Here is a 12,770-nt window from a genome sequence, read left to right on the forward strand (position 1 = left end):
ATTATGTGTGACAAGACCATGTAATGTCTTCAAAGGTACATTAAGCTGAAGTTGCATTGGTTGGCCAATTCTAGAAGCACATGCCATAGGACTTGGCTCAATAGCACCTGCTGCTTGTGGTACAATGGCATGATGAGGTTGTTCTCCATTTGTCTCCTTCATCACCATAGCATTTTGTTTTCTAGCTCCCAAATAATCCTGCATCATCTTAAATTGCAAAGCCTATATAGATTCCAAGCTAGGGTTTACTGTAGTTGTTTCTGCAAAAGTTACTGTTCCATTGGGATCAAGAGGCTTGCCACCAACTGTCTGATGGTCTGGCCTCACTGTATCATGTAATACCTCTACATCAACATCACCACCTTGCTCCCCGGCTAAAACAGCGGCCGGAACACCTTCAACAATAGAAAAATCCTTCCCAGATGCCCTAGGGTTTATTGTTCCATTGCCCTGCTTCTTAGCTGAGGCTGATGCACCTTTCCCCCCAGTTTTTTTAGCTTCCTTTGATGTTCCTTTATCTAATTTAGCTGGTACTTTAGCCTGTTATTCGTTAGAAACATGATCACCTTCAACCCTAGTTTTTATGTTGGGGTTTATTGTAGCATCTTCATGACTTGAACCTGCCAGCTTTTCCTGCTCACCCTCCCTTTGATTGTTGGAATTGTAATCTTGGTTATCTTTAGATTCTCCTCCATTTGCTCGATTTCATCACTCCATAGTGCCTTACTATCGTTTGTTGTTCCAGTTGTTTCAATTTCCTTTAAGTAACCTCCCATCGTTAGTGAATGCACTTCTTGACATGAATGTTGTCATATTAAGTGTCTTTTTAGGAGCTCCAAGCCTTCTTTGCACCTAATCTATAGTTTTCTTCTTTTATGTATCCACCCAAATCCTAGTAGCATTAGGATTAGGGTTACACTCTCTTGCCTCTACAGTAGAACTCCTATTTCATTTAGGATTTGGACTGGGCTTTTGTGCATTCTCCAGTTGCTTCTTCTCCTTCTCCTTGTTGGATTCATTTAATTTCTGTTGCTTCTCCTTCTCCTTAACTGTACCATATTCTTTGCCACTCGTAATTTGTAGAACTGGTGGATCAATTTCCTCAACTTCAAGTGCATCAAATTTGTTCTTTGTAGCTAGTGCCTCAGCCTTGTTCTTCCCCTTCACATTGTCAACTTCCTACTCCTTTGTTGTTTCAATAATATGGCTTCTATTATCTCGTTGGTACTTGTTCTTTCTTCTTTGTATCCACTCCTGTTTGGAAGGATTTGAAATTAGCTTGCCTAGTACCTTACCACTCTAGAGAACCTTAGATGAGGTAGCTGTTGTGCCAACTACCTCCTTCCCAGTGCCTTGATCCTCTACAACTTCATCATATCTCTTATGTAGCTCAGGATGAATCACCCAGCAATCAATCTCATTGTGCTTCTTACAAGTCTTACAATACTTTGGCATGTAGTCATACTTAATCTTGATCCACTTAAACTCCTCAGGCCCATACTCATCTTCCTCCTCTATAATTTTAATTCTTTGGGGGAACTTAGATAGCAAATTAACCTCAGCCTTGACCTTTGCACAACTAGGGCTGGTACGATTTTGAGTTGCAAGATCAATATGCAAAGGATTACCTACTGCACTAGCTAATGAAAAAACAAACTCCTTACCAAAGAAATTAGGTGGTAATTCTGGTAAACTGATCAAAGCTACATCAATTGGTGTTTCTTCCTCAGGCTTCCACCATGGATTCCACTTCGTGCACCTCATTGTCACATCTCACCTTGAACTTTCAAATAGAATGCAGCCTTAGAAAGAAGATGAACATAATCCTCCATTAAAGACAACCTTATCAACACATGATTATATTTAATTAAACCTATTGAACATGCTCCTTTAATGTCACACCCCAAAATCGAGGAGCGCGACCGGCACTCAACCGAGTGAACCCGACCAAGCAAGCCTGTTAGATTCCTTCTACCCAAACTCATTCATGAAGAAAGAGAATATATGTTTTCCTTAATTAAACAATAAAGTGGTCATGTCTGCAATTACCAATTCACTTCCAATTTTTTCATCATTTTTAAAGTCTCAAATGGACAAGTAATACACCCACAACATAACATAGTTTGCCTTTCCCCAGCACCAACACACAACCCATACCATGTCTACGGAGCCTCTATAGATAAAGAAGAGTACAATGATAATGCCGGCAACAAGGCCCCGGCTATACCTCAATCATAATACATAAAGATCAAAAGATACATGACCTAGGGATGAAGTGGGGCTCACCAAGTCAGCTGGGAAGAAGGTGTACTGCTATCACTGATCAATGTCTCCTGCTGTGGAACCACATGCATCCATTTAAAGATGCAGCGCCCCCGGCAAAAGGGACGTTAGTACCGTCGAATAGTACTAGTATGAAAACTAAACACCAATTTAAGAATTTAGAAATACAAGATAATTATGATGAACCAGTGCGACAATAGAATAGTATAGATAATTTTCTCAACCATAGCAAGCTCATTAAAAGCTATCAACAGTATTTGTAGGATTTAAGATGAGATCCTATGTAACCATCTTCACACAAAGCGGCCCCGTCGCCTCACCCGATGTATGTAGGTGGAGGTGTACGTACAATACCACAACTCTAATCAAGCAGCCCTGCCGCCTCACCCCAATGTATGCAGGTGGATATATAACCACAGTACAAGGAACTTACACAAAGTGGCTATGCCGCCTCATCCCAATGTATGCGGGTGGTGGTGCCACAACAATACCAAAATTATACACAAAGCGGTCGTACGGCCTCACCCAATGTAAGCGGGTGGAGGTGCAGTCCCACAATATCATAATCCCTACACAAAGCGGTCATGCCGCCTCACCCCAATATACATGCGGGTGGAGGTGCAGTCCCACAATATAATAATCCCTACACAAAGCGGTCATTCCGCCTCACCCCAATATATATATGGGTGGAGGTGTATCACAATCACAATCTCTATACCATAATCCCCACACAAAGAGGTCATGCCGCCTCACCCCAATGTATGCGGGTGGAGGTGTATCACGATCACAATCTCTACACAACTTGGCATAATACCTTTCACATAAATCACGACTAGAAATTATAACATGTGGATACGTAATCCATAGTTTGGGACACATCCTCAATTTATAATGCAATATGATAAGAGCATTTGAAATACGAATTGAACATATATATATTCATCACAAAACTTATCGGAATACTCGATTTATAATCAACATCTCGGAACTCACAAGGATAATGAGAATTCCAACTCTTAAAGAAGAGTTTAGCTAACATACCTCACTTGAGCTTCCTTACACTCTAAATGTTCCGAAATTCTTAGCAACTTCAATCTATTTTAGAAATATAACAAATTAAATAAAAATTAGGGAGATGATCATGGTTGAAGCTCATTTGAGCATTTTATCAAACACTAGATGTGCATTAAGGTTTCAAGATCCTTTTACGGAGGATTCTATCATCCCACAACCCAACCTTTACCATTTTTAACTCAACAATCTTTCTACACCCCTTGATAACACATGCATGTAAAATAACCAACCCTCTTGCCCAGAAATTATCTTGCTTATTATCCATTCCTACATAAAATTCGAAATTGAGGGTTAGGGTGTAGAATCTTACCTCTAGGATGAAGACCTAGTGAGTTTCCCTTCTCAATCTTCCAAAACTTGGGCCAGAATTAAAGAACAATTATTGGAGAACACCTTCTCAAGTCTAGGGCACCCTCTCTCTCTCTCTCTCTAAAATGTCAGATAATAGCTCAAAAATGACCCAAAGAGTGTATTTAACGAAATAGGGTCGGGTTTTAAAAACCCAAAACTGAAGCTCTGGAACAGGTTCTGCCGTCGCATATGCGACCGCATAATGGTTATGCGGACCGCATATCAGTCGCATAATTGGTTACAAAATAGCCAAATGAATTGCCTGTGTATGCGGTCAATATGCGGTCTGTATAACTGTTATGCGGTCGCATAATGCACCGCATAACATTTATGGGTCGCATAGTCGACCGCATAGCTGCTTCTAGAATAGCCCTCTCCTGCTCACTTCTGCGGACCGCATAAACACACTTTTTCGGCAAAAATTTTCCTTTACTTTCCTGTGCATTGTTCAACCCAAAAAGTCCAAGCCGCGGCTCGCAATCTCGCCGTGAAGAATTTCTATAATCCTCAAACACGTAAGCCTAGTCCGGCACCATGAACCATTATTTTCTTTGCAAAATTTACCGAGCCTTACACTTAAGTACTTTGAAATTTTCCGAGGTGTTACATTCTCCCCCGCTTAGGATCATTCGTCCTCGAATGAGGTCAAATTTTGTTATTAGCATCTTATGCAACTCAGTTTTTTTTTTCTTTTTCATACCACATACCAGCAACCCCAAATTTGACTAACTCCCTAAATTTTCAAAAATTTCGCCAGAGTTTCCTTTGTAACTAGGCCTATCCACCTGTCAGAGAGCCCCAGAAACATATCCTAACAACATATACGTATGCCAACGACGTAACATAATACAAAACAATACCAACTGTGGCCTCACAATCAATTATATTACCAGGACGGAACACCCTTAACATCAAATGTAAATCATACATAATTCATAGAAAGTAACTCTTAGAATTTTTTTTTTCATTAATCACAACTTTATAAATACATGGTCATTTAAACAAATAAGGATACTTTTTATTCATTTCTTCCTCGGCCTCCCAAGTAGCCTCTTCAACCTGTTGGTTTCGCCATAGCACTTTTACGGATGTAATTTCTTTATTTCTCAACTTTCGGACTTGCCTATCAAGAATGGCAACTGGAATTTCTTCATAAGTCAATTTCTCATTTACCTCAATAGTCTCAACCGGAACAATGAGTGTCAGATCTCCAACTACTTTCTTTAACATAGACACATGAAACACCGAGTGTACTAATGACATCTCAGGTGGTAGCTCAAGCTTGTATGCTACCTCACCGATCCTCTAAATGATTTTGCACGGTCCGACATACCTCGGACTCAATTTCCCTTTCTTACCAAATCGCATTACCCCTTTCATGGGGGAAACTTTTAAGAATACCCAATCATCTTCTTTGAACTCTAAATCCTTACGACGAACATCCGAATAGGATTTCTGACGACCCTGAGCAGTCTTCAACCGCTCCTTAATGATTTTAACTTCTTTCATAGCCTGATGCACAAGGTCTGGCCCTATCAAATCTTCTTCCCCAATTTTGAACCACCCAATGGGAGATCTACATCTCCTACCATATAAAGCCTCGAACGGTGCCATCTGAATGCTAGCATGATAGCTATTGTTGTACGCAAATTCTATAAGTGGTAAATAATCATCCCAGCTATAATCCTTAAACACGTAAGCCTAGTCCGGCACCATGAAATATTATTTTCTTTGCAAAATTTACCAGGCCTTACACTTAAGTACTTTGAAATTTTTCGGGGTGTTACATTCTCCCCCGCTTAGGATCATTCGTCCTCGAATGAGGTCAATTTCTGTTATTAGCATCTTATGCAACTCAGTTTTTTTTTCTTTTTCATACCACATACCAGCAACCCTAAATTTGACTAACTCCCTAAATTTCCAAAAATTTCGCCAGAGTTTCCTTTGTAACTAGGCCTATCCACCAGTAAGAGAGCCCCAGAAACATATCCTAACAACATATACATATGCCAACGATGCTACATAATACAAAACAACACCAACTATGGCCTCACAGGCAATTATATTACCAGGATGGAACACCCTTAACATCAAATGTAAATCATACATAATTCATAGAAAGTAACTCTTAGAATTTTTATTTTTTTTCATTGATCACAGCTTTATAAATACATGGTCATTCAAACAAATAAGGATACTTTTTCTTCATTTCTTCCTCGGCCTCCCAAGTAGACTCTTCAACCTGTTGGTTTTGCAATAGCACTTTTACGGATGTAATTTCTTTATTTCTCAACTTTCGGACTTGCCTATCAAGAATGGCAACTGGAATTTCTTCATAAGTCAATTTCTCATTTACCTCAATAGTCTCAACCGGAACAATGAATGTCGGATCTCCAACTACTTTCTTTAACATAGACACATTAAATACCGGGTGTACTAATGACATCTCAAGTGGTAGCTCAAGCTTGTATGCTACCTCACCAATCCTCTGAATGATTTTGTACGGTCCGACATACCTCGGACTCAATTTTCCTTTCTTACCAAATCGCATTACCCCTTTCATGGGGTTACTTTTAAGAATACCCAATCATCTTCTTTGAACTCCAAATCCCTACGACGAACATCCGAATAGGATTTATGACGACCCTGAGCAGTCTTCAACCGCTCCTTAATGATTTTAACTTTTTCCATAGCCTGATTCACAAGGTCTGGCCCTATCAAATCAGCTTCACCAATTTCGGACCACCCAATGGGAGATCTACATCTCCTACCATATAAAGCCTCGAACGGTGCCATTTGAATGCTAGCGTGATAGCTATTGTTGTATGCAAATTCTATAAGTGGTAAATAATCATCCCAGCTATAATCTTCAAACACGTCAGCCTAGTCCGGCACTATGAAACATTATTTTCTTTGCAAAATTTACCAGGCCTTACACTTAAGTACTTTAAAATTTTTCGGGGTGTTACATTTAATCTCACACTGAATGGGAATAACTTAACGTAATTTACTAATAACAGGCTTCCCATAAGAGAATTTTCCAAGATCTGAAAGTTGAAGGCCTTGTAGCACGATTGATTATTTCACTTCTTGTTTCCTCCACTTGATTATGTGTTCAACATGAAGAAACTTGACTGGTTTAATAGGTATTTTGGCTAGGGTTTGCATGGGCGCATTTAATGAAGTAGGTTGTAATAACTTAACATAGTTTTGGATTGGATAAGGGTTGGTAGAGGTTGTTTGGGGCAGTGAGAGTGATGAGGACGACTGATCAGCCTCAAGAGGAGGCTGGCCAGTGGCGGAGAGGCCATGAAAGGCTCGCAAAAGCATTGAGGGCAGTCATCGTAGTCGCCTGATCGCCAGAGCTCTCACGTATTTTTTCAGACCAAAAATATGTTTCTTCATGGTTTCTTGAACTTTACTTTGAAATTCATGCATTTTAGTGTTCGATTCATAGTTTTAGATGTCATTTTTGTGTTTTGATCGCGCGAGTGAGTTCGTATAATGATGTTTAAGACTTGTGTGGATATTTGATTTGGATCCCCAAGGGCTCGGATGAGTTCCAGACATGTATCAGAATAGTTTTGAACATAAAATGAACTGCTGGTGTACTGGTGCTCAGTTATAGCAATTGCGAGCACCAGCATCGCAATTGCAAAGGTGACAGTAGGGGGGGGGGGCATATATCACAATTGCGACTCTCCCTTTGCATTTGCGATGGCGGCAAGATTTTAACTTGGTTCACATTTGCGAACATATATTCACTTTTGCGATGGTGGCCAGTTCGCAATTGCTAAGCCTTTTTTCGCAATTGCGAGGATGCATGAGGTTGTCAGGGTTCGCAAATGTGAGCCCGGTGTGCAATTGCGAGTGTTCGCAAATATTAACCGTGTGTCGCACATGCGACATCTGCAGCTGGTAAAAGGGCTGGAGACGGGATTTTTGAAAACATTCTCTCATTGTTAAACCCTAGACTTGGTAGGAGGCGATTTGGAGAGGGAATTTTTACCTACAAACTTGGGTAAGTGATTATAATCTATTTCTAATCATATTCCATCAATATATCTTGGATTTTAACATCAAAATCATGTGAATCAAAGTGAAAATTTGTGAAACTTTGTCAAGTTTTTGAAAAATAAGAAATTGAGTTTTGAGAGTCGATTTGGTCTCGGATTTTGAAACTTATCACATATATGGACTCATGGGGTCATGGGTAGTCGGAATCTACCATTGGACCCGGGTTTTGACCGGGAGCGCCCCGGATTGACTTTTGTTGACTTTTTGGGAAAAGTGTAAATATCTTATCTTTATCTATTGTAATTGGTTTTCCTAGCATTGTTTGATGATACTAAGTCGATTTTGGTTAGATTTGAGCCGCGTGGAGGCAAATTTGAAGGGGAAAAGCTATTTCCAAGTGTTGAATTGTCATATTTGAGGTAAGTATATTGCCTAACTTTGTGTAGGGAAACTACCCCTTAGAGATTGGTATTGATTTATTCATTTATGCTATGTGAAAGCCGTGTACGCAAGGTGACAATGGGTACACAGGTTGTACGTGGTATTTTACCGGTCTAGGCTACTTATACTCCTTCCATGCCGTAATTTAATTGTCATATCATGTTCAAAGTTCTCATTGTCAATCTACCCTTACTTTTGTTAGTTTATCCTTACATTCCTTAAAAGATTTCGTTAACACTTGTTTTACATCCTAATTGATAAATTGCTTCATGCCTTAGTTGAACTTGTTGCCTCTTTTTTTGTTACATACTATCTCTTCATTGTTGATTATCATTATTTGGTGTCATTATTTATGTTATCTCTTTCAATGTTGATTATCATTATTTGAAGTTATTGTTCATGTTATCTCTTTCATTATTGATTTCCATTATTTGAAATCATTGTTATACGTTATCTCGTTTATTATGGGTTAGTCTTATCTAATATCGTGGTTAGACATTATCTCTCGCATTGTTGAATTATTTAGTGTTGAAGTTGTAAAAGTCGTTAACACGTTGAGGCGAAATTGTTTATTGTTGAGTCATTTATCTTGTTGAGCATTTTACATTCATTGTTGTTGTTGATATTCTTATATACGTTGTGGTGGAGCCATGGGCTATTGTTGTGGAAACATTGATATTGTTGTTGTTGGCAAGTTATGATATATGGCACTTGTGGTGCGAATTGTTATTGTGATGTGATATTGTCGCGCATGCGGCGGCATAAGGCTTGGGGTTAATGTGCATGCGGCGGTATAAGGTGGGACTTATGTGCGTGTTTCTTGTAGGGGAATTACGTGAAGCCACACGGCGTTATAAGGTAGGCTAAAGTGCGTGTAGCTATTTCGGAAAAACTATTTTCAAAACCTATTTCAAATGTAAGGCTCACACGGCGGTATAAGGAAAGATTGTGATTGAGATTGTAAATTGTGAATACGAGGCGGTACCTCGGTTGTGATCCTTGATGTATATATACGAGGCAGTACCTCGGTGGTGATTCTTATTGTATACGAGGTGGTACCTCATTGTGATTCTTGTTGTTTTATTCTCCTTTGTTTTTGTCAGTTGATTGTCTGTATATGATCATTGTGATTATCTTTAACTTTATGTTATTTCCGTGCTTACAATTTTGGTATTAGTTCATGCTGTTAACTGTTCTGTATCAGTTATTTATCCACTTTCCATTATTTATCCTTATTACATTTTCATACTATTTATTTATATCCTAGTAGGTGTCTTGACCTGGCCTCGTCACTACTCTACTGAGGTTAAGCTTGATACTTACTGGTTATCGTTGTGATGTACTCATACTACGCTTCTGTAAATTTTTGTGCAGATCCAGGTAAGTCTACTCGTGTCGGTCATTAGTGATTATCTGCTAGCTGCTTTACGGAGACTTCAAGGTATGCCTGCTCGGCGTCCGCAGGTCTCGGGGCCACCTTCCTTTACTTTTACTACTGTTGTATTTTCCTTTCAGATAGTGATGTAGTAGACACTGTAGTATGACTATGTAGAGCCAATGATTCAGTTCCACCATTTTGGGAAGTGTATTGTTGTTGATTATGTTTTCGGAAGTTTATATCAGTTATTCAGCCTTGTTTTAGTATTCTGTTAATTATTTTCGTCAAGTTATTATTAACTGTTAGGCTTAACTAGTCATAGAGACTAGGTGCCATCACGACATCCTACGGAGGGAAATTGGGGTTGTGACAATCATCCCGTGCAAATCAATCTCCAAATGGCTCAAAACTAGCCAAAAGCAACTCAAAAATATCAAATAATGATAAAGCAAACAAACCCAATTGATAAAGGTTGAATCTTTAATCAAAAGGCCAAAGTAAACCAAAAAGTCAAACCCGGGCCTGCACCTCAAAACCCGATAAAACCCACAATTTCCGATAAAACATTCAATTGAGTGTCCAATCATACTAATTTCACTCAAATACGACTCTAATTGATGTTCAAATCTCAAATATTCACTTTAGAAACATTTAGACAAAAACCCTCAATTTCTCTTTTGAAATCGTCAATCAAATGCCAAAAAAAGATGGAATTGCTGAATATAATCAAAAGTGAGTAAAAAAATACTTACCCTAATCCATATGGTGAAAATCGCCTCCAAAATCGCCCAAATTCGAGCTCTATAGCTCACAATATGATAAAATGTCTGAAACCTTCGAAATAGAGTACTTAAAGGTCTACTCTAGGTGTTCTTCACGAGCGCGGAAGGACCCTCGTGTTCCTGATGAACAAAAACTCACCGCCATAAAAAGACTCTACGGGAATGCGGCATAGACCTCATGAATGCGATGCATAGTAGATTCAGACCTTCGTGAACGTGTCTATTACTTTGCGAATGCAAAGACATTTCCTCCAGCTCCCAGCTCCTCAACTCTCTCTATGCGATCATGATCTTACTGACGCGGACGCGATGCCGCACTTCTTATATTTTAATTATAAATTTGGTATCTCCCTAATCTCATCGTTATCAAGTGGTATCAGAGCAATATTTCAATGGTGCAACGACCAATAATCCATGAAGCAATTACAAGTTAAAGACAAGTGTGATCTTCATGATCTCATGTGATATGGCCTTGTTGATGATCTATTTCTACATGAAAATCATTGAACTTGTACCACAATTTGGTAAGCTTAAGAGTTGTGGAGATATAACTGAAATTGGGAGTGAACATGGGTTTATTGATTTATCTTTTCATGTGACCAATCGACCACAAAGTGATGAAAGTGAGGAGCAAGAAAAGTTGAGTGAACTAATTAAAGGAAACTTGAGAGAGGATGAATCTTGTTCTTATGCCAATCAGCTAAATGTAACGACCCGACCGGTCATTTTGAGTATTGTAGCCCCGTTCCCCTATTTATTGCTTATTATATGCTCACTTGTTGTTATGTAACTTTCTGGGGTGTTTGGTTTAGTCCTGGGGATGTTTCAAAATGAGTTGGGACACTTAGTCCCAAGGTTGGAAGCCCTTGACTTATATGTAAATGACTCCGAAGTGGAGTTTTGATGGTCCAGATAGCTCCGTATCGTGGTTTTGAACTTAGGAGTGTGTCCGGATATTGATTTGGAAGTCCGTAGATGATTTCGGCTTGAATTGGTGAACGTTGGAAAAATTGAAGTTTGGAGAGTTGAGAGGTTTGACCGAGAGTTGACCTTGTAGTTACTGGGCTCGAATTTTTGTTCCGAAAGTTGGAATAGGTCCGTTGAGTTATTTATGACTTGTGTGCAAAATTTGAGGTCAATCGAAATTGGCTTGATAGGTTTCGGCATCGATTGTAGAAGTTGGAAATCCATTAGTTTCATTAGGCTTGAATTGGGATGTGATTCGTGTTTTTGATGTTGTTTGGATGGGGTCCCGAGGGCCTCGAGTGTGATTCGAATTGGAATCGGAGTGAATTTTGGACTTGTGTTATTGTTGATGTTCCGGGTCTGGTTTCCTTATCCATGATCGCGTGAGAAGCTTCGCGATCGCAAAGGCTTGTTTGGGCGACTGGGGGAAGTGTTCTACGCGTTCGTGGGAGTTCATCCACAATAGCATAGCTTTGGTCAGTGGCACTACACGAACGCGAGGGTTGTACCACATTCGCAAAGAAGGAAGGAGGGGTGGCCTGGAAGATACACGTTTGTTCATCGCGATCGCGCGACGAGGTGCACGATCGCGTAGCTTTGAGTTCCTGCGCATCGTGTTCGTGGCTAAAGTTCTGCGTTTGCAAAGGTCATTTTTGGGGGCAGCACTCTTTTGTTCTTTACAATCGCGATGGACTTTCCGCGATCGCGAAGAGGAATCACGGGGCAGCAGTGTTAAATATCATAATCAAGGGTTTGGACCCATTTCTTATATTTTGAGCTAGAGACCTCGGATTTGGGCGATTCATGAAAGGATTTTCAAGGAGTTAATTGAGATAAGTGATTCTAACTTGGATTTGGTTGTTATACATGAATCTATCATTGTTTTTAATATTTAATTAGTGTTTTGGGTTGGAAAAATTGGGGAAAATTTATGAAACCTCATAGACCATAATTTGAGGATTTGAAGGTCGAGTTGAGATCGGAATCGAGTTATGAAACCTCATAGACATGAATCTTCCGCACCAGTTATTGAATGGGTGTTCAGATTTTGTTAATTTTGTTGGATTCCGAGACGTTGGCCCGGGGTTGACTTTTGTTAAAAAACCTAGCTTTATCATATGGAGATGATTCCTATAGCTTTTGTTGATTGTATTAAGTTGTTTATGGCTAGATTCGAGTCGTTCGTAGGCCGATTCGCGAAGCAAGGGCTTGTTAGAGTAGAGATTTGCGCGGTTTGAGGTAAGTAACACTTCTAAATTTGGTTTTGTGGGTATGAACCCCTGAAATACATGTTATGTTGTTGGTGTTGAGGTGACGCACATGCTAGCTGAGGGGCGTGTGGGCGTGCACCGTGGTAATTGTGACCCAGTTAATTTCTGTGGTACTGTGTAGTTATCAGACCTTGTTGCTATCCATATGATTCATATGGGTTAAAGTAATTAAGCTACAATCCATGTTAGAAGTCATGTTTAGGCTAT

The 12,770-nt window shown here is 39.6% G+C and overlaps 1 protein-coding gene across 1 annotated transcript; it reads right to left on the bottom strand.

Moving 5' to 3' along the window:
- Positions 1–948: 948 nt before the first annotated feature.
- On the bottom strand, positions 949–1,764 carry LOC138902635 (uncharacterized). The gene is made up of 2 exons (XM_070190520.1): positions 1,309–1,764; positions 949–1,179 (listed from the first exon to the last, which is right to left on the bottom strand). The coding sequence occupies exons 1-2, from the start codon at positions 1,762–1,764 to the stop codon at positions 949–951; spliced, it is 687 nt and encodes a 228-aa protein (XP_070046621.1).
- Between the last annotated feature and the right edge of the window lie 11,006 nt (positions 1,765–12,770).

Source organism: Nicotiana tomentosiformis, chromosome 12 (genome assembly GCF_000390325.3).
Source record: "Nicotiana tomentosiformis chromosome 12, ASM39032v3, whole genome shotgun sequence".
Taxonomy (NCBI): Eukaryota; Viridiplantae; Streptophyta; class Magnoliopsida; order Solanales; family Solanaceae; genus Nicotiana; species Nicotiana tomentosiformis.